The 19,645-nt window shown below is 46.1% G+C and overlaps 1 protein-coding gene across 1 annotated transcript in view; it reads right to left on the bottom strand.

Annotated features, from left to right (window-relative positions):
* LOC146190347 (uncharacterized) overlaps positions 1-19,645 on the bottom strand; it is an 89,136-nt gene that overhangs the window by 25,364 nt on the left and 44,127 nt on the right. Inside the window, exons 3-4 of the mRNA XM_084600818.1 lie at positions 17,143-17,286; positions 4,148-4,479 (exon numbers count right to left, since the gene is read on the bottom strand). Of these exons, the coding sequence (XP_084456944.1) occupies positions 4,148-4,479; positions 17,143-17,286 (476 nt within the window). The remainder of the gene's footprint in view (positions 1-4,147; positions 4,480-17,142; positions 17,287-19,645) is intronic.

The following is a 19,645-nucleotide window of genomic DNA, read 5'->3' as shown; positions in this document are numbered from 1 at the left end:
ATCGCTATTCGAATCTTCAAGAACCCCGCCTCAGTGTGGTTGCCTGTTGCCTGTCTGCTAATTAAGCCTCCCCACTTCACGATCACAGCCGTGGCAACAAAGCAACAAAGAGAAAGGGGAGTTATATAGCGAAAGCAACTAAAAGGGGGCCGGCCCGCAATTCCTTTCCCGGGTCAGGAACTCCGGCCCGTGCTCGGGTCTCAATCACGGATCCCCCACCTTCTTCCACTCTTCGACAGCCAGCACAAGATTGAAACATCGAAAAGCGGAAGACAAAGGGACGCGTCGCTTTTGCTGTTATAATAGCTTTGCATGGTGCTGCTGGTTTTTCATTTTGCTTCAAGCTACAATCTGTATATATTCTTGCTGAAGTGTCTTACGCCTGTTTTTTTTTTTTTTTTTCACTGCGAAATGGCTTTTACTTTATTTTAGTCCTTTGATTTGATGTTTGCTTGCGTCAATCTGCTCAACTGGTGAACAGGCCATATATTTTTTGAATGTGAAGCCGTTCTTTGGATGCCCGCTTTGCAATGTTGCACGTATTAATAATGGTTTTGTCTTTCCGATATCTGTGTATACTTGTGTAAACGCACATCGACAGCAACGAGGGAAGTAAAAGATTATTAATAAGGTGATATTCACTCAAGTTTAGATTAGTTATGCTACTAAACAGAAGGGCGCAAATATCGAAAGTGAGCCCACTTTTTAAAATTTCCCAACCAGCGACATGATTGGATATTTCAAATTCGGAAAAGTTTTCAAAAAGTCCATTAATTTTGCATTCCCACGTTGCACATTCGTCAAAAGGCGTCTTTGCACACTGTGTCGTCGCGAGAAAAAGGTCAATATTTTTAACGTCATAAAATGTACTAAGTGTGCCGTATAGTACTTACTGCATTAACAATTCGACGGGCGTCGTTTGATCAGCATGCGAAGCTGAAAATCTAACCTAAAGATTTTTCAAAAAGCTTGTATTACAGCGAACCACTAGCCGGTACTGACATTTTAAAAAGTGAGCTCACTTTCTATGTTTACGATCTTTGAATTTGCGATATCGTCCTGCGCCTTGAAATCAAGGAAAGAAAACCTGATTCACTAGTTTTAGTTAATAATATTTCGTCGACATCACCTCACAATCAACATGAATCAATTGCATGACAGTGGGTGCTTACAGAAGTAAGCGTAAAAAAAAAAAGGCCTTGAGTGTTTTTCGTTACGAAATGTGTAAATAACAGGACCAGACGGAAATAACTTTTCCCTGAAGATAAATGGTCAACGACCTTTACAAGGGCTACAGCGGTGGTGGGGAGTTGGACTCATCGCAAGCCGTAAGTGAAAATAAAGTGCCCCCGTCGTCACTGCAGGGTCGACCACGTCATTTTACTCCAGTCGTCGGCAGCGCAATATAAACTCACCGTGTTGCGGCGCAGTAAATAGCCTCACTGCCATGTTCTCGACATCGATGAGTGGTCCATTTAGGCCTAGCGTACGGCTGAGGTAAGAATATATACATAAAAAAAAAACAATGTCCAGCACCAGGTGCAAAATGAAAAAGAAAGCGCGTGTGCACGTAATAATAATAAACGTCGCTATACATCGCCGGCGCGACGGAGCAGACGCCCTCTGGGCGTGATCGCACTTGTCCCGACGGGGCCCGGGAGAGAAGCTGTAGAACTCTCGCCAAGATACACGGGGGTTTCATGGGGTAGAAGAAAGGCAGCGGACAGCTCAATAAACAACTACACTAATAACAAGAAGAAAGAACCATCGGCTTGAGAAAGGACTACGATAGATTAAGACGCGCCAGGAATGATAGGAAGAGACGGCCGACCCACTAGCCACGCGGGCTGCTGTAAGGCCGTGCCGTGTACACCAGAGGCGTGCGTGCGAACCCGTATGCGCAGCACATGCATTTATATATATATATATATATGCGCGCTCCGTAGCCTCTTCTCCTCAGGGATGGATTCTTCTCTCGTTAATGCGCGCCACAGGCTTCTCTGCTCGTCGCCGCCAGCGTTGCTGCTGCTGCGAGGAACAACGGAGCACCCGGCGAGCAGCGCCGTCGGCGGCGGCCGCCGCGAAAGTGGGCGGTTTCGCCTCCGCCCCGTGAAGCGACGGATGGCCTTATCGCGGATATTTATGGGCTTCTCGGGGGCATCTGTAACGCCACGCCGGCACGCTGAGGGGTGTGGAGGCAATGCTGCGGCAGGTTCGGTTATATCGTAGTAGCGTCGTCGCCGATGCTTGAAGGAGGTGGGGAACATCGTGCGTGGCCAAGCCTCCTTCCTTTTTCTTCGTTTGTGCATTCACTCGAGCACGCACGGGGCTCTCCAGCGCAGCCTTCCTCGAGAAGAGATGAGCCTCCACGACGAGCCGCTTTGTTCGTGCCCTGCCGTCTTTGCTTTGTTTAATGTTGAGAGCAGCACGTTGCGTTAGCTAGTGAAGAAGGGCGATCGCTCTGCTCGCCTTTGGGTCTGTGTTTTTTTTTAATACCTGTTTTTTACTTTTCATAATTCTTAACATGTAGCTGCAGCCTGACCGGAAGTAGGGGAAAAAAGAAAACAAAGAAAGAAAGGCAATCGAGACAAACAAGGCGAAAGCGAGATAAGAGGAGAAGGGCAAGGCACCCATGAATTATGGTGGAGGTGTCGTCCGACTTTAATGTCTTCATCGAGTGCCGGTGTTATGTATAGCCACCGACCGACTGGGAACTCTGGTATTATACACATCCTCTCACCTCATGTATTCTTGTCCTCCACACTATCTGGCTGCCGTCGTTCTTGGTTTTCCACCGCCCCTCGCAATGAACGGAAGTGTTGTGCAATTTATAGAGTAACAAACTTAAAACCCGCTCTTGGCATTTCCTCGCCTCAATGGTGCGCGGTAGAACCTCACACGCACGTTGATAGGAGGCCCCATTCTCCATTTGTGGTCAGTCACGAGGCTTTCGACATTCTCGTGAATTAAAGGCAGCAGAAGCTTGTTACCCTTCCTCCAGTTCTGCCTCTCCCCATGCATGCACGCGTGCTTAGTTGTGACATCTCTGTTGCCCCTTAAGTGATCTTATTCTCATCTTACCCCTGTAACTTTTCTGTTGCTTTGATGGTTTTCTAGACGCCCCCTTCCGTGCAGCCCGCACCCACCTGTGATGCGCGGCGGCGCCTGTGCGGTGTAAGTGTGTTGGGGGCGAGCACGCCATCTATCTAGGGAGACGCGAGTTGCCCCACCCACCGCGGAATAGAGTTACATCGCTCAGACGCGCGCCTCTCGAGCTCATGTCTGCGCTACAACACGATGACCATCATCATCCTCCGGGTGGCGGCGGCGCGGTGAGCTGCGGAACTAGGTGGGAGGGTGTGCGCCGGAGAAGACGGAGGAGGGGGCGGGTGGTCCGGGCGTAATAAAATGCGCGCACGGCTGACTCCTGTGCTTTGGCGGCGGTGCCTTTCCTTAACCATGCCTTCCGTGCGTGGCGCAGTCATGGTGTGGGAGCCGTGAGCAGGCGCTCGCACGCGCGCCAGCTGTATGTCCGGAAAGCTCGCGTGTGCTGCTTAGTTGGCCGCCCTTTACTGCTTTCTGAGGGATGGCGCACATGGCGCATCTGCTCATGTTGGCCACAACAGGTGTTTGCTGAAAAGAATCCGCAAGTTCTTGTGCTTTGTTCCTGTAGTATATAGAACAAAGATTTCAGCGTGGTAACTTACTGGAACTTAACAAAACATAAACAGAGGACGGAACAAGCAGCCATGAATTATAAGAGCAGTGAAACATTGGCAGATGAGATGAAGTACGGATATGTAGTGGGCGATAAATTTGCAGCCCTCATTGTTGGAGAACGACAGATTCTAATGTCTGACCTTTAATACTTGTTGTGTAACGAAATGATTTATTTCTCTTTAGGAAAGAGAAGCACAATGAAAGTGTGCAACTGAACCACGGCTGCCTTTCGGACGCCTTGTAATAACGGCGTTACCCCCCCCCCCCCCCCCCCCCATCCTTTTCCCTTTGAGTGAATACATGCATTTATGCGAACATAAACGACATTTACACCACCACCACGAGATTGTGTGCGTAAGTCATCGAATGCCCATGTATCAACGTATCGAAACGTAACAAACAGAAATGCCAGCTTGGGCAACCTCACCTGGGAGTCCTTGAGGCCGAGCTTTTCGGCGAGCTTCTTGCGGTCCGGCTTGCTGATGTACTTCTGTATCTGAAAGCGCTTCTCGAGTCCCTGCCTTTGCGCGTCCGAGAACACTGCCCGCCGCATCATTCCGCGCCTCGGTTTTCCCCGCGCAGTTGCCGCCCAAGGGAAGGTCGCCGGCAGAGGGAAGCCGTGGTGCAGCGGACCGCCTGGTCCGCCGGCACCTCCTGGCCCGCCATGTCCTCCCGGACCACCCGCGCCCCCTGGCAGTGGACTCCGTCCGGGCCCCAGACCGAACTGTTCGCCACCGCTCAGTCCAGCTGGTCCGAGGCCTGCGATACAAATGTTTCATCGGTGATTTCACCCGTTCAATAATACAGCTGTCAGTCAATATTTTTTCTTGTTCGTGTAGTGGCAGTAAATTTTACTCAGAGAAGAACGTTCTGTGGACATAACTGAATGGGGAAATTTTGATCAAATTGCAAGTACCGTATACTATAGCACGACGCATTGCAGGTTTAATATAAAGAAACACTGAATGGTAAGTTGAAGTTACCCTCTATCGACAGATCATATGGCATCGAAGAGAGCACTCCAGCCGAAAACAAAACTTCTATAGTCTAGAACATAGGAAGAGGGTGACGTATGTCACTCTCATTGATCGGTCTGAAGGTATTGGTTGCTGGGAGCATCAACGCTGAATGTTTAGCGTGGATCCAAGTTCGTTAAACCTCCAAAACCATTTTTTTTTTATTGAGCGAGAAGAAAATTTTGAAATTTCATTTGCTTAGACACGTATTGTCTTTTTTTTTTTTTTATTCCGCTGCTGGGCAAGGGTTACGAAGCTTACAAAGCGCAAAGCAATAAATTTTTACGAAAGGCCTGCCGCATCAACACAGCCGTGGGGATTGCTCCAGTAAAGTATCAATTTCTTAGTATCTGTATCAAGAACGCGTTTAAAACTCGAATATTCATATTGTTAAAAAAAAAAAGAGAATATTGGATCAATCCAACTGATTGACAAGCCCGCGCACAGGCTTGGCTAGCCATACTTCTTCTCAGGTGTTTTTAATCCCTGTCTGAGCCATTACCTCGAAGGCAATAATATCACTTGAAAGTTTGTTTTCGCCCTAGTAAACCTTCTCAGTGTAGTTCCTTTACGTTGTATGTCTTTTACATGTGCGAATTTTGTTGCTATCAATAGCAATTGTTACTCATTAGAATAACTATATATAGCTGTCTTCAGTGCCGCTTTGACAATCCAAACCGGCATCTCGGCCGTGACTTTAACTTCACGGGTTTCCTTTACGTGCGTTCACATCACAAAACACACGGGCGCCTTCATGCATTTATCCCCTACAAAATACTGGTCACGGAAGGAAACTATAGAATATGCCACGGCAGGCATGTAATAGCACTCTTCACTGCATTGCATATGAGTAGAACTGATATTAAAACACAGTTGGCTTTACTGCAGCATTAAAGGCTGCAGCCCTTCGGAAAAACTAATTCAACATGTTTCACGAAATGAACTAAGACTACATAAATAAAGTATGAAATAACACTTGAAAACAGACGCTGCAGCTTGCCCCCATTCTTCCACTAGTAAGCGCAGGCTGTAATGTGTTCGAGAAATTGCGATAATGAAAAGGTAGCATTGTTGGATGTTGTTTACGTTACGTAACATATAATCGGATTATTAAGCTAAGTTGCTTTATTCGCGTACATGCAGCTAGTATTCTATGAAGAGAAGGTTAGTGATCGCATTACGTAATTGCCAATAGAATTTTATTTTCTGGGTCCTTGAAGTGAACTTGCAGGCTGGGGAATATTGGGAGCAGTTAAGAGCTCCAAACAATAAAATAAGAATATAAAATAAGGTTTAAAATCAAATAATACACGAATTGTAAAATATATGTAATAAATGTTAGAAGAAACAAAAATAAAATTTCCTGTATACAGCTTACGTTTGACACGTTCGGGCGTGCGATCTTATAAGTGAAATTAACGATGAGATGTCGCGCGCCCGAGCTTTTTCACCCATTTCACGTCTACCAGTTTTCTGACAAGAAGAGAAGGACTTGTGGTGTGCTTGTGTCTTGTAGGCTGTTTCTTTATCGTTTTAAAATGAGTGGGCAAAGTGCCGCAAAAAGTGTGATATCTCACATGCGAATTTAGTTAAAATAGTCGTATAGCACTATTACATGACACAATGCATTTAAAAACGAAATGCAATTTTTTACTGTATATAGGTTTGCTGCTTTTTTATTTTTCTTATTTTTTATTTTTTTACGGAGATGGAGAAAATGCGAACAGCGATATCAAGCAAGTGCGAAGTTCGAGCTCGAATGCCGTTAATCGTGGGAGAACTTTTTCTTTGCGCAGAGTTATAAACTGTTACGTCAGTGCCATTTATCGTTTCTTATTTGCGAGATACTACAATATTACGTAGCATTACACCAACAACGCCGCCATGTTTAGCATGTCATTTCATCGATTATGCAAGCTTCAGAGACATCAAAGATGTGCAAGAATAACTCTATACAAATCATTTGCTCACAGCTGACGATAGGAGTAATGCGAATGCGAAATGGCCTCGCGCGCTAATGTATATCGTGTTAGACGATTTCTTATGCATCCAATGTCGGCATAACAGCAGCCTGTACACAGTGGCCCACACCGTAGCGAAGTGTTGAAATCTAGTCGTCAACAGCATGTCTCGGGAACCGTGCCCAACCTCAGCGAGCAGAGATATCAGAAGTGGGGCAAGTGCAAATAAAACGGGCGCGCGCCAAAACAGAGATCGTTCCCTCGTTCGTTCACGTCGTTTCCGCCTTTCTCCCTTCTCCTTGGCCATTGCCCGATTCTTTCCCCTCCATTGTTTTTCAAACATGGCCCCCAGCAGCACATCGGCTTCACAGCACCCGCGACGCAAACAGAGTTTTGTTTCCGTCGCCACATTCACTTCGCGTCACCAACGACGTCGCGAGCAGCAGCTACCACACGGGACGAACGTACGGCGTTCAGCAGAGAGAGAGAGTGAGCGATAGAGAGAGACAAATGACGCGTGAAAGCTTTCTTTCATTTGTTCTCCGCTCGTTTGTCGTCGGAAAGACCAACGCTGGCGGGAGCATACGGCGGCACGCCGACCATGCGCGCTCGCTTGCGCGTTCGGGCGAGTGTGCGCGAGCAAAACGCGTTCCGAGCGAGCGGCTACGGCGACGCCGCGAGCGCATAGCGCTTTTGGGCGCTACGAAAAAGCCGCGAGGCGGATGAATTTATGGGCCGTTTTTGGGAGGCGCCAAACCGCTCTCGCTGCCGTCGGAGCGCGGCAGTTTGGCCGCAGTTATTGCGAGCCGGACTCTCGGTCTGCCTTTGTTTTCTCGGCAGCCTTTGTTATTGGGCCGTCGGTGAAAGCGCGCGTGAGATGGCCGCGTGCTCTGTTTGCACCGCCGACTAACGGGCGTCGGAAACAGGGAAGTCGTCGACTGCCCGGCTCATACGACCACCCGCATAACACGTACACGCTGAATGTATCTTATTTAGAAAAGGCGCAAACATCGGTGAGAGCACGGCTTTGCTCAAAGGGACCTTTTTCGAGGCTGCTGAGGTCCCCGTGTTTTTTTTTCTTTTTGTTGCTTTTGCCAGTGCCGGCAGCGCGCATCTGATTTCTTTTACGCTCATGTGTCTTGAAAAAACATAGGGGGCGTGGCCTCGATTCTGACGCCAAAAAGGCGAGACCTAAACCTGCACCGCCCCATTTCGCGAGCGCTTGTGTTTCGTATTTTGTAAATGATTCTGTTTAGGCGCCAGAGGAAAGAAATCGTCCGGGGTGGCCCTGGATAGGGCTCAATGGGGAGGAAAAGAAGTCTCAGATAGCCTAGGAGAACAAGTTTGATCGGAGGCTGGGTGAACGTTTGGACGGGCGATATATGGAGCGAAAATACAGAGTACACGCGCCACAGCGTCAGCCTACGCAGCGAAAACGCATGTGTATGGGTTAACAGGCGTGGCTTGTATGACGGGGTTGGATAAAGAGTACTGAGCAATCTTGGCAAGCTGCTGCGCCCTTCAGAGATCGCACCTGATAACTGTATGGCGTAAACTTTGCATTTTGAGCTTATATATTGGCCGAAATGCAGGTTTATAACAACGAAAAAGACATACGATGCCTACTGTCCATGCAAGTAGTAGGATGTGTGTATATTACTACAGCAGCAGTTTGGCCGTGACGGCACATGTCTGCATAGTCAGCTGCACTGCACCCGAATTGTGGCTATATGCTAACGATGGTGTGATTGAAATAAAAACAGCCATCTTCCAGTAATGTCATGATTAAGTTCCGATTAGGTGCCCTTGACGTTAGACCTCCTTCGTTCCGGACTATGCTCCATCAATCTTGGCAAGCCAACAATAAGAAACCGGAGCAGTGTACGAAAACGGCGTCAGCTTTCTGGCATGGTCCTTCAGTTGCTGCGTATAGACGTATGGATGCGCCTCTCAAGCTCGAATGCATATTTTTAACCTTTTATTTTCACGTCTTTGGTGAGAAATACCTGCTGTTCTTGACTCATCGCTCCATTTGCCATTATAGCGCAGTTACGTATCACTCATCCCCGGGGAGAGAAAAAGTGCCATAGTTGAAGTGCGGTGAAAAACGAAGGGACCGCGCCGATGGAAGCGGAAAACGCATCGCTTAGAAAAGTATAGTCGTTATTTCTTTCACCTCGCCTCCAATCCATGTGCCTATACGTTTCATCACATCCATGCGAATTTGAATTACAGCATACCTACCGAGTGTCTCAGCTAACTTGAGCGAAGGACTAAAAAAAATAAAATATTGGAGGTAGGCGAAAGAAACCGGTTACATACAGCTGCCAGCCATCTTGCGCACCACTGACAATTTTTTTTTGTTTTGCAATTAATAAGTTAATTAGAGTTATTTTTCTAAATGAATTAATATCTACTTCAAGCGATAAATATGATTTGCAAAGTTGAAGAGCACTTTCAGAAACCCTGGTTCATTTACTTGCAATAAAGAGACTCCTGTGTGTCTTTGTTATTTTCCGAGCTCGAATGAAAGCCCTCGAAAAAACAACACAAAAATCACGTGACTAGCGCATTCACTATTTCATTATTTGAACGAATGAAATCAGCTGCGGCCCCGATTCGATGACCTCGTTGCAGCAGTAGATTGATACGCTAGCCATGTTTGCAGCAAGCTCGCGGCGCTCTCTGCAACTTGCACTCTCATATGCGCCGGCTGGATGATACGGGTGAAGAGAGCCCAGTACGCATGTCGGCCTGCCGTTGCAACGGTGCTGTCGAAAAATTGATTTCGTTCACTTAAACGTAGATTCATAGCACTACAATCCGGGCGTGCGAATACACTAATCACGTGATTTTTTTATTTTTTTTTATTTCGCGGGCTTTCTTTCGAGCTGGGAAAAAATGACACACGTCTGGTTTCTCTTCTAGGGAATAATGAAATAAAAATTTCTGAAGGTGCTCTCCAAGCTCGCAAATGGCATTCATAGCTTAAAGTAAATATTTAGTAATGTAGGTAAATTAATTGAAGTAACTAACTAATTAGGAGCAAAACAATATTGCACGTCGTGCGCGGACGGCTAACAGATGCATGCAACTATTTTCCCTATAAGTAATGCGTCTAGACACGCTCGTGCAGCTTGGTTAAAGCCAGGCTGCTCATATGCATGTCGTGTTCTTTCAGATAATGTGATCGCTTACAACTGCATGCTAGTGAGTATGTGTGAGATAACAGATTAATAATTAAGGGAGTAGTCATTAAATGAGATAGCAAAGTGTATACTGCTGAGGGGTGAGGATACGCGAATGAGAATCCGGTGACTGACGCCATTAACGCTTCAGCGTTATACTCTTGATGGAGGAACTTTATTGCCCCCCAAAATTTCACCCGGGGTTAATTATAAAAATATAAAAGCACGAGGAGACATACGTGAAACATTTGAACCTATCGTGGGAAGCTAATCGGGACCCATGCAGAAATTTGCTTTTGACAATGTGTTGATAGTAGAGGAAGTACGAATACGAGGCGGTGTGATTATTCTTTGTGTGTCCCGCCGAAGCCACCATGTGTTGATAGCAGAGGAAGAAAGGATGTATTCACACGTGTGAATGCGAATAGGAGCCGGTGGGATTATCCTTTATGTGTCCCGCCGAAGCCACAGTAAAAACAATGCGGCCTGAAGAATCCTCTGGTGCGCACTGTATTCTAGCCGAAAAGTAGCCGCATTTACAATTGCGTTGCTGTATACGCCACAACTTTCGACTGCCCTATGTATAGGCGTTAGTGGTGAACTGCATGGGGCACTGTCGAGTTAAGACCGACCGTGGTATGCTTCACGCGTGTGAATCATCACGTGATCACCGCGCACATATGTACAGTGTCAATCACACTTAGCGTGAATCCGGTCACGACTCAATTCAGAGTGCCGCACTTACGGGGACCTCGAAGTGGCGCTTTGTGCCTTCCGCCATTTTACAGGAATTTCTTACTCGGTTGGGCGCAGTGATGCTCCGCACGTTTGCAGCCACGCGGAGCCCTGTTTCCGCTAAGTGTGGCTGACACTGTACGTTCAGTGCCTGTACGAATCGGTAAACAAAAGAAAGTGAACGCCAACTGCTATATGCTATACTGGCCAGACCAGCTGAACATCTATTCGTGCTTAGGCCTTCGCTTCCTGCAGTCTTTCCAAAGCTTTTGCAACTTATTTGCAACGAGAACGCCACGCCGCCAGCATACGCTCTCTCCTTAAAGACTCCTATTATACAGGCTCAATCTCGCGCTATGATGCGCCGTGAATAATGCGCGCCACCGCATTCACTTCCTATGGTTCCGAAGCCAGGTTCTCGGTGGCACCATGCAAGAAGCCTCATTCATGACTTCATCTCATCGTCACGAAAACCATGGCGCTGTGATTTTGCGATAAGCGAATCGTGCCTTTCGATTTACGGACATCGCTGAGTATCGGTTTGGTGAGGAAAAACGTCCGGCCAACTGTGTCGCAAATGCCGACATAGTATATAGGGTCCTTTACTCGTAGGGTGAACATGGGAACAAGCGGTTGCTTTCCTGCAGAGTCCGTTCCGCCTGACACAGCCCAAATGGAATCAAAATGGCACGTGCGCACTGATGGACCAAGAAGGTGCATGTGCTTCGCACGGCTTAAATATTGCCTTGGAAGCGCAGCCGGGTCGGATGCATTGGCGCTCCAGAGAGAGTTGTTACGCGCTCGCGTGTTCACCCTAAGAGTGGCCGACACTGCGCTTTGCCGTCAACCAGCCTAATGTTTTTTTTATTTATTAGTCAAAGCATGCAAGACATGGGAGTCGTATATCCCATGCAGACTAAAAAGTGTCGTTGTCCTATAGCTTTAGTACAGGTCCTTGAATCCGTCAATAATCGATTGTCATTGACTCCAACGTGGACGTCAGCAATTTGTCAGTGACATGGCATTTGAGGGCCTCAGCTTTGGGAAACGAATCATACATGGTGCCAATAAGTAGCGCAACACCTGCACATAAGAATATAGTGGTAAATTCAAGGCTGAAGGCCATCACGAGGTTTTCCCCGAATTTTCTGTTTACAAGAGGGGAATAGTCACCCTCGCATACAGCGAAAGAAATCATCAAATAAACATGCATAACCAGTGCTGTGGCATGAGAGAGCGCTCAGTAAATGAGCACGCATGAGGGATATTTTTTTTCTGCATGTAACTATTATGTTAAACGATGAGGTATGGTATAGTTTGCGTGCCGTAAACGACTAGAAAATAGTTCTGAAAGTTTCGCAGTGGTATGCGGTACGTCAGGTCCTCGCAGGCCTTTAGGAACGACAATAAAAAGCAGATATTCCTTTAGGCATTCAGCATTTAAGGGGGGGGGGGGGGGGGGGGGCTTGCTTCCCATAGGAGTCCGGCTGATTGATTAATAGATTAGACATCATTAGCGCACGACTCGGTTGCGAGGAATTCCCATTGTCTCCAGTAAATGCCTGCATTTTTTCACAGAGCCTTACTGTTCTCGAGAAATAGGTTTCGCTGGTCAGCCATAAAGATAGAGTGAAAAAAAAAGAAAAGACCGCACACACACAAAAAAAAAGTGATTAGAAGAAACCGCCAATACATTATTACTTTTTGCCAGCATCAGGTCTCCATATCCCGTTACAATGCCAGCGATAAAAGCCTCGGCTATCGCGTATAATCTTATCCCAAACAAGAGCCGGATAATTCTCCGAAATAACACGCTTAGTACAATCTAAGCGAGAAATCGCGGTTATAAGCGGGCTAGGTTGGTCACGAATTCTGGAACGCGGTGGCTTGTTTCAGGAGGAGGCGTCTGACCGCATATACGATCAGCTCGCTTAAGGTCTGAGAATCGGGCGGTGATTGAGTGATCACGGGAGAACGATGAGGCATGCGTGCGCGTGCTTCGGCGCCAGTCATTAATAATAAGCGTTACACGATATAGCCGGAGCGACAAGGGTGTTGTGCCGGCACGTTCATAAAGACGCGCCACAAAAACCGGTGATCGAGCCTTCAGATTTAGCTGTACACCGTCGCGCGCAGTGTTATGTATGCATGGCTGGATCGAGAATCATTTCTTTTGTGCCCTGCTGCGAGTTAAGAGCGTGAGGCTATTAATCTGTCGTCGCAGCGAGATTAATCTACCAATCTCTGACGCGTGCGCTTTCGGAGTGGCAGGTCCACTGTGCCTTTTAGGCTATTGTTCTTTCAAGCAGCGCTTCAGCCTACGATGTTAAGCGGGACACTCTCGTGCAGTGTTCACGAGACGAGAACATCAAGATCTCCTCAAGCGTTTTCTTCCTGGTTTTCTCTTCTCTGTTCGTTAGAACAATGAGCTGTTAGCTATGCATCTCTGAGCCGCAGCCCGAGCCGAGAAGCCATTGTGTTCGTGTGAGGCACCTCAAGTGCCTCAGCTTAACAGGTATCTGATGTCTTAGTTACTCTGGTAACTGGAGACGGTTAAGAGCTAACTTGTGGGCATCGCTGAGCTTGGCAAGTTTTCAAGGCGGACTCTGCGCTGTTAGGGAATTTCAATCCGGCGTCAAGCTTTATTTCTAGCCTGACAAAAATTTTTATTTGACTTTGGAGGGCACTGAAGGGCATTAGTGTTGGAGGAAATATTTATCCGGTATTAATATGGTGCATACGTAAACTCAAACACGACCCGATAAGCACAACCAAATTAGCTTCAGTGGAAGAAAAAGGCAATGTTTTGAACTTTAATTTTTTAAATATATTCACCCAACGGCATGTAGCTCAGGATGAAAAATATTTAAAAGCTCATTTCTCAACTGAATTTAGCCTGCTGTGAGCATACTGACTATACAGAAATGAAAAATTATCGTGGGCTAGAATTCAAGAAAAGAAACGTTTCTAGTGTCCCCCAAGATCTCAAATAAGTTCTTTATGTGTCAAATGTGAGCTCAGACTCGGAACATGCTGCAGTGGCGTAGGACTCGGAAAAAAAAAAAATCTGTTACCAACTTGAAGGTATACAAACTCACACAGCATGTTTCATTTCCACCTCTTATAATCACAAACTCATTGTCCAGAGATTAGAAAAGAATATAGGCTGAGACTCTCTACAGACGGATAACATTAGGATAACTTTTGAAACGCTATTATGAATAAACAAAAGCGTTGATCACGACGTTTCCCTAAAACCTATACCGTATAATTAAAAAGAAAGGTCATGCCGTTAAATCGCGTAAACTTCTGATTGTACATGCGATTTGGCATGTTTTTCCTTTACGGACGGTAAGTTAATGCAACATCCTTCTATACGGGATAGTCACTATAGACAGCAATATCTCTCCAACTACTTGTAAAGCCCATTTACTACCGCTTGAAAGTATGGTAGTGCAACTATAACTATTTTTAGTGAGGATAACGTTCAATACTCCATGCGTTTAGATTATCATGCGTTTGTGCGGTATTATGAAGTCCATCTTGCTGCACTGTAAATCTTGGCTATGTTGATTTCGCTTGTATAAAATACAATCCTTGTGCAATTTTTGCATAACAATACCGTCAATACGTAAAAATATATTTGGTGTGTGTGTGTGTGTGTGTGTGTGTGTGTGTGTGTGTGTGTGTGTGTGTGTGTGTGTGTGTGTGTGTGTGTGTGTGTGTGTGTGTGTGTGTGTTCAGTACAGTAGAAAGCTTGGTCAGTTGGTAATGATTCATGTTAAAATGTCGCACATAAAATGTGAAGACGCAGAGAGAAGCACAACACGGACAGGCACTGCGCTCCTGTCCGTGTTGTTCTCTGTGTCTTCTTCTCCTGTGTTCGCCGTTTTAACATGGTGTGTGTGCAACATACACACACGCACGCGCACACACACACACACGTATACATGCAAGGAAATGGCAGGGCAGTATACTGCCAAATGTGGGGTTGTTAGCTCAGAGAGGTTCGGAGCATGGCAGAGCAGATCAGAGAGGGCAGTTTCAAATTCGGCATCGTATAGTTAGTGCCACATGCAATTAGTGGACGCTGTGTTTGAAAAGAAATTCCTCGTCTTTTTGAAAAACAAGAAAAGCGTTGGACTCCCTCGCCGTTGTACGACGTCAGAGATAAGTTTTTTTTTTACGTTTCAAAAACTGATATAGCATGCACCGCCACGACCCGAATCTGTCTATTTATAAACAAATAAACTGGCTTTGTTAATAGGTTAATTAGCGAGATTTTGTTAACCAGTCATAATTTTAGTAGTGTTACAAAATTACACCGACCGCGGATTGAAAATTTTCCCGGAAAATGGTTTTGTAATTTTAAACTCTAGAATATTAGAAATTTCTGAAAACGTTTGCTAAAACTGCTGGCAGATGTCTTTGGTGGGGAGCACATCCAGCTCCATGGACTATCGGAAATCCTTCATCGTGTGCGGGAGATGGGAGAGATGGGAGCAGTGGGGTGTCCGCCAACTTAGGGTTCGGCGCGTACCTCTTGACACGGCGATTGCACTCGAAATTTTATCTGAAAAGAGCTCATACAAGCTCACCGAAGCGGCATAGAAAGCGAAGGTATGAACCCGCCGGTGCGTTGCTGTCCAGACCACGCGGCATACAACGACCCTCCTTTCCAAGCCAGCACAGTAGCAAAGGATAAAAGCCATTATGGTAGCGGCTGTCTGCCACAGAATAGGAGGATTTGTTTCATACTTAGGACAACAAAGTCCTTCGTCCTATGAAGGGTGCACGCACACAGTGTATATATGCTCTCGAGCAGCGAAATATCGTAAAAAATAACATTTAATCCTGACACTGGTGCTGTTGCAGGCTCTACTTGCTGTTCGCTCCTATTAGAATTATACGTCTTTTTAAAATCCTGATATTAGCTATGCAGGGCATACCTTACGGATTTGCAGGCGTAATATGCATGATTGGATTGTCGAGACTTCCTGGTAATTGCAAGCAGTTGGGAGTTCGAAAAGTCTACAAATTCCTTGCCACATATAGCTCGCACTACTGGCCAGAAAAAATTATACGGCTACTCAGAATATACTTTCTTGATGAGGCATACATGTAGCAGCAGATGTATCCCGCGTACTTATATTTATTCTCCCAATTTTGTGCCTATAACGGAATGCAGCATCTGGGTTGCGCAATTCGTCCAGATGACCACAGCTCCCAAAAGTAAACAGCTTTCTCCATCAAAGCGCCTCAGTGCAGTTACCCAGGTGAAACTCGTACCTGCCTGTACTGACTTGGCGGTGGCATGCCGTTCAAGATAACTAAACAATGTCGACGGGAACATGTGTGAACAATCATCCTATTGCGCCCACAGTAGTGTTGACGTCCGCAAAAGCAAATTGCAGAAGCAATGCACGAAGACAAAGATGTTTGGCGAGGGCGCCAGCTATAGCGATCTGCAAAACATGGACTATAATGTACTACTTTGCAGGGACATGGAAAATGCAGGGCAGATTGCCCGAGACCCTTCATAGCTACAAGTATACAAGTAGCAAAGCATGGCATTTGAGAGTGCCAACTCAGGCTAGAGAGTTTGCACGCGTTTTAACCATTTAATCTGACTATCGTATACACCAGTAGGTGATGGTTACCAAATTGGTAGGAAGATAGCAAATCCTGCGTATACGATGTGCCTTGAACAGTGGGCCCCAATTAGTGGGCGTAGACTTGCCGCTTGATGCGAAAGAATTGCGAAACAGAAAACATAAAACTGGCTGGTATACAGTATATATGGTAAGGGCAGAAGATCACTGCGAAGCGACTCTTCCCTAATCTTCCTTGCCAATCCTAAGTGTCTGGCTACTGTATGGGCCCGACTGACCGACGTGCCACATACATTTCGAGCCCTTAATATGTGTACCTTAACTAATACAGTTTATTTTATCTCTGCCTTTGGTACTATGTAGCATGTAGCATGTAGCATCAGAAATGTGGTGCTCGCCATCTTTTTGTCCGCTGCTTGTTTGGTCAGAAGGAGAGCGACGTCAAGCGCAGGACACAGTCAAAGCCAGTGGAGGCATGCCAACAGCTGCGTCGAAAGCTGTGCCGCAAAGCAAACAGCGACGTAAGAAAGCTAAGTCGACCCTACACGATCAACTCATCCTCCACTCAGTGCCTTTGGCCTGCGGTCACTCAATGACGGTGCTTGTATACAGCCACGCGGAAAACGGGAGATACAATACGAACTGGCAAAACAGCACGCTAGCGCCGTCTGATGTTGCAGCGCCTGCGTTTGAGATATGCATAAGGTGCCCCCCGTATTATTATGCCTGCGCAGCTGTACGGTTCAGTGGGGCACACCTCTTTACGCATGAGCAATCGCAGCCATCACAGTTCCTGTGGTCGCTCTTATTTTTTCCACGCCTGCTCGTTTCGCTACAATTTAGATGAGACTATTATTACGCATTACACATTCGAGTGAAGCTGTAAAAGACGCTGGGACGTGCTACTCACCGGCAAGGTAGGACGACCTGCAGGCGACCAGCGACTGCAGGGGAGAATCGAAAAACCCTCGAGGTATGGGCTTCGCCAACCCGGGGTAGGAATTGGCCAGCTGAACTGCCGCCGCCGCCGCTGCTGCTGCTCCGCTACAGGACACTGCAGGTTGAGTATGAGGCGGATATGAGAAGCCGGTCGCTGTTCCGAGGTACAGACAAGCGCACACAAAAGCGTTCACCTTATATGCGGCTACTCTGAAGGAAGCTAAATTTAAAAGCACTGAACGTAATAACTTACCGTAATTGCACGATATATAACAATTTATCACGCAGTTGTATTTTGCACTGAAATTCAATTTTTTATCCTATTCTTATGCTCATGCAATTTAACAATTGTTTAGGATTGATAAAACTTAATTTAAGCAAAATAGCTTGGGACTCGCAGATCCCTGGGCCCCACGTACGGCCAAAAATCACTTTTCCTCTGCTTAGCGGGAAGCATGATGTATACTGATATTAACACATGCAGTGGTTACTCTGATTTAGAACATTTTTTTTTTTTTGCTGTAACCGTTAGCATAAACAGAGTAGATATTGCATGCCTGGGTATCTGCAGTGCATACAACTGCACCTCACGATGTTTTTCTCTTTGTAAACTCACGATATTTTATTTGGAAGTTTTACGTATGCGAAGTCAGCACTGGCCAAGAATTCAGCGAATCGTTTACCATGAAGCTAAAAACACGCGAGGCAAATTTGTCGCACTTAACCTGATATCACCGACGCCTCGCTACAAGTCATGGCGTTATGCACATCAGATGAACTGGGCTTTGTCGAGGTCGGCGTGTGGTTCACTTCCCATCTCTCTGGAGCAAGCATCTCGTTTTGCTCTCGATGCCACAACAATGAGTTGAGTAAGCGCTGATGGCCGCAGTTGCGATATACTTGAAAGTAACTAGATCTCTGATAAGATGTGTGAGGTCTAAACGCATCTTGATATTTGGGAGAAAGCAAAACGAAGGCGTCCTCGCTGTGTATATAGTTGTGCAACAGGCATTCCCCATGTATAAACAAGGCAGGATTTCTGTCCAAACAGATTCGATGCAACGAATATGCTTAAGTAAGACATTGAAATAGTGCTTCAGAAGTGCTTCAGTAGGACACTGCTCCAGTAAGGGGGCGAGGATTGGCAGCGAGATACTTCGTTGGGCGAGTTGGTTCGCGCTGTTTTTATTAACAATGGCGAGGATTGGACGCCCTTGACGATGCCGCGATAACAATGTTTCTGTTGAGCGAGGAGGTACTTTGCGAATGTTTACGTGCTGCTGTCACCCTCCGCAATCAATCGTTCGAGCTGATAACTACTGTTAGATTCTTTCTAGGCTATAGAATTTCTCGCTCACTGTGAAACTATACCGCCATTGTGGCCTTTCAAACCACATCACCAGCCATATAATGCATGAATAGAGTCGGTTGCACGTTTAGTTACAGCAGTACCACAAAACTTACTCTGTATTGAACTGTATTTCAAGGGGAAGGGGCCTGGGAATGTGGGCGGAAGTGTAACTGAACATCTATTCTTTACCAACGACATACTAGTGTTTTTATGCTACCACAGATCCACAAACCAAACGTTTTGTGCGAAGGGATTATTTTTTCTTTCTCGTTCGGGATGTGCGGAAAGGAATATTGCAGCACTGTAAAGAGGCCACCACGGTGTATAATTCCAATACTATTTTATTCCAAGCACGCGTTGCCACGAACATTTAACTTGGCAACTCTAACTATTTGTCTCTATTGTTACGCGAGGCTTACAGGTAGATCAAACTAGATCATTTCGCCGAATTCTCAGTTAGATGTCCATAACCTGCGATCGCACCATATAGAAGGACAATTTCATTGATTGCTTAACCCGCAGGACTTCGATTATTGTTGTTGGATTTCTCTGACCGTCCTGCTGGGGAAATAGCGCGACCACTGTGTTTATGTTGTATTGACAATCTTTTTCTGACCAGCACGCTTTCGGTGCTTAAGATCAATAACCACGTACAAAAAAACTGATGCGCGCAGAAAATAGAAAAGGCTACTCGTTTACTGGCAAATAAGTTTCACATATTATAGATAAAGATAAAAGAAATATCGGCACTGCTGTGCACTTCGATAATCTGCTCTTACATTTACTAATATATTGCCCGCTTTGGTGTCCAGAATTGTTGGTCACCAGACGGGTGAAGCTGAGGAGTGATGTTCAGCCTCCGACTGTTGCTGTCTCATGTTCTAAAAACGTCGATATATCGGAAGGCCATAGAATCATTCCGATAAACGCATCGTCTGCAACAATCATATTTCAAGGATCCAGACAAAATTGGCAGTGAAGTAATAACCCTGTCACCGTTTGCCACCGGAGTACTAGCGAGGTTGTCAAATTAAACTGTTCACAGTTGTAGAACAGTGGGAGCATTGGATGGAATCGGACACTATCAATATTGTAGCTGTGTCAGGAAGCAAAGAAAGAATGT

This window comes from Amblyomma maculatum, chromosome 4, assembly GCF_055883805.1.
Source record: "Amblyomma maculatum isolate TAMU_Amacu chromosome 4, ASM5588380v1, whole genome shotgun sequence".
In the NCBI taxonomy this organism is placed as follows: Eukaryota; Metazoa; Arthropoda; class Arachnida; order Ixodida; family Ixodidae; genus Amblyomma; species Amblyomma maculatum.
The sequence above is the reverse complement of the archived record's forward strand: the minus strand, read 5'-3'. Positions and strand labels throughout refer to the sequence as shown.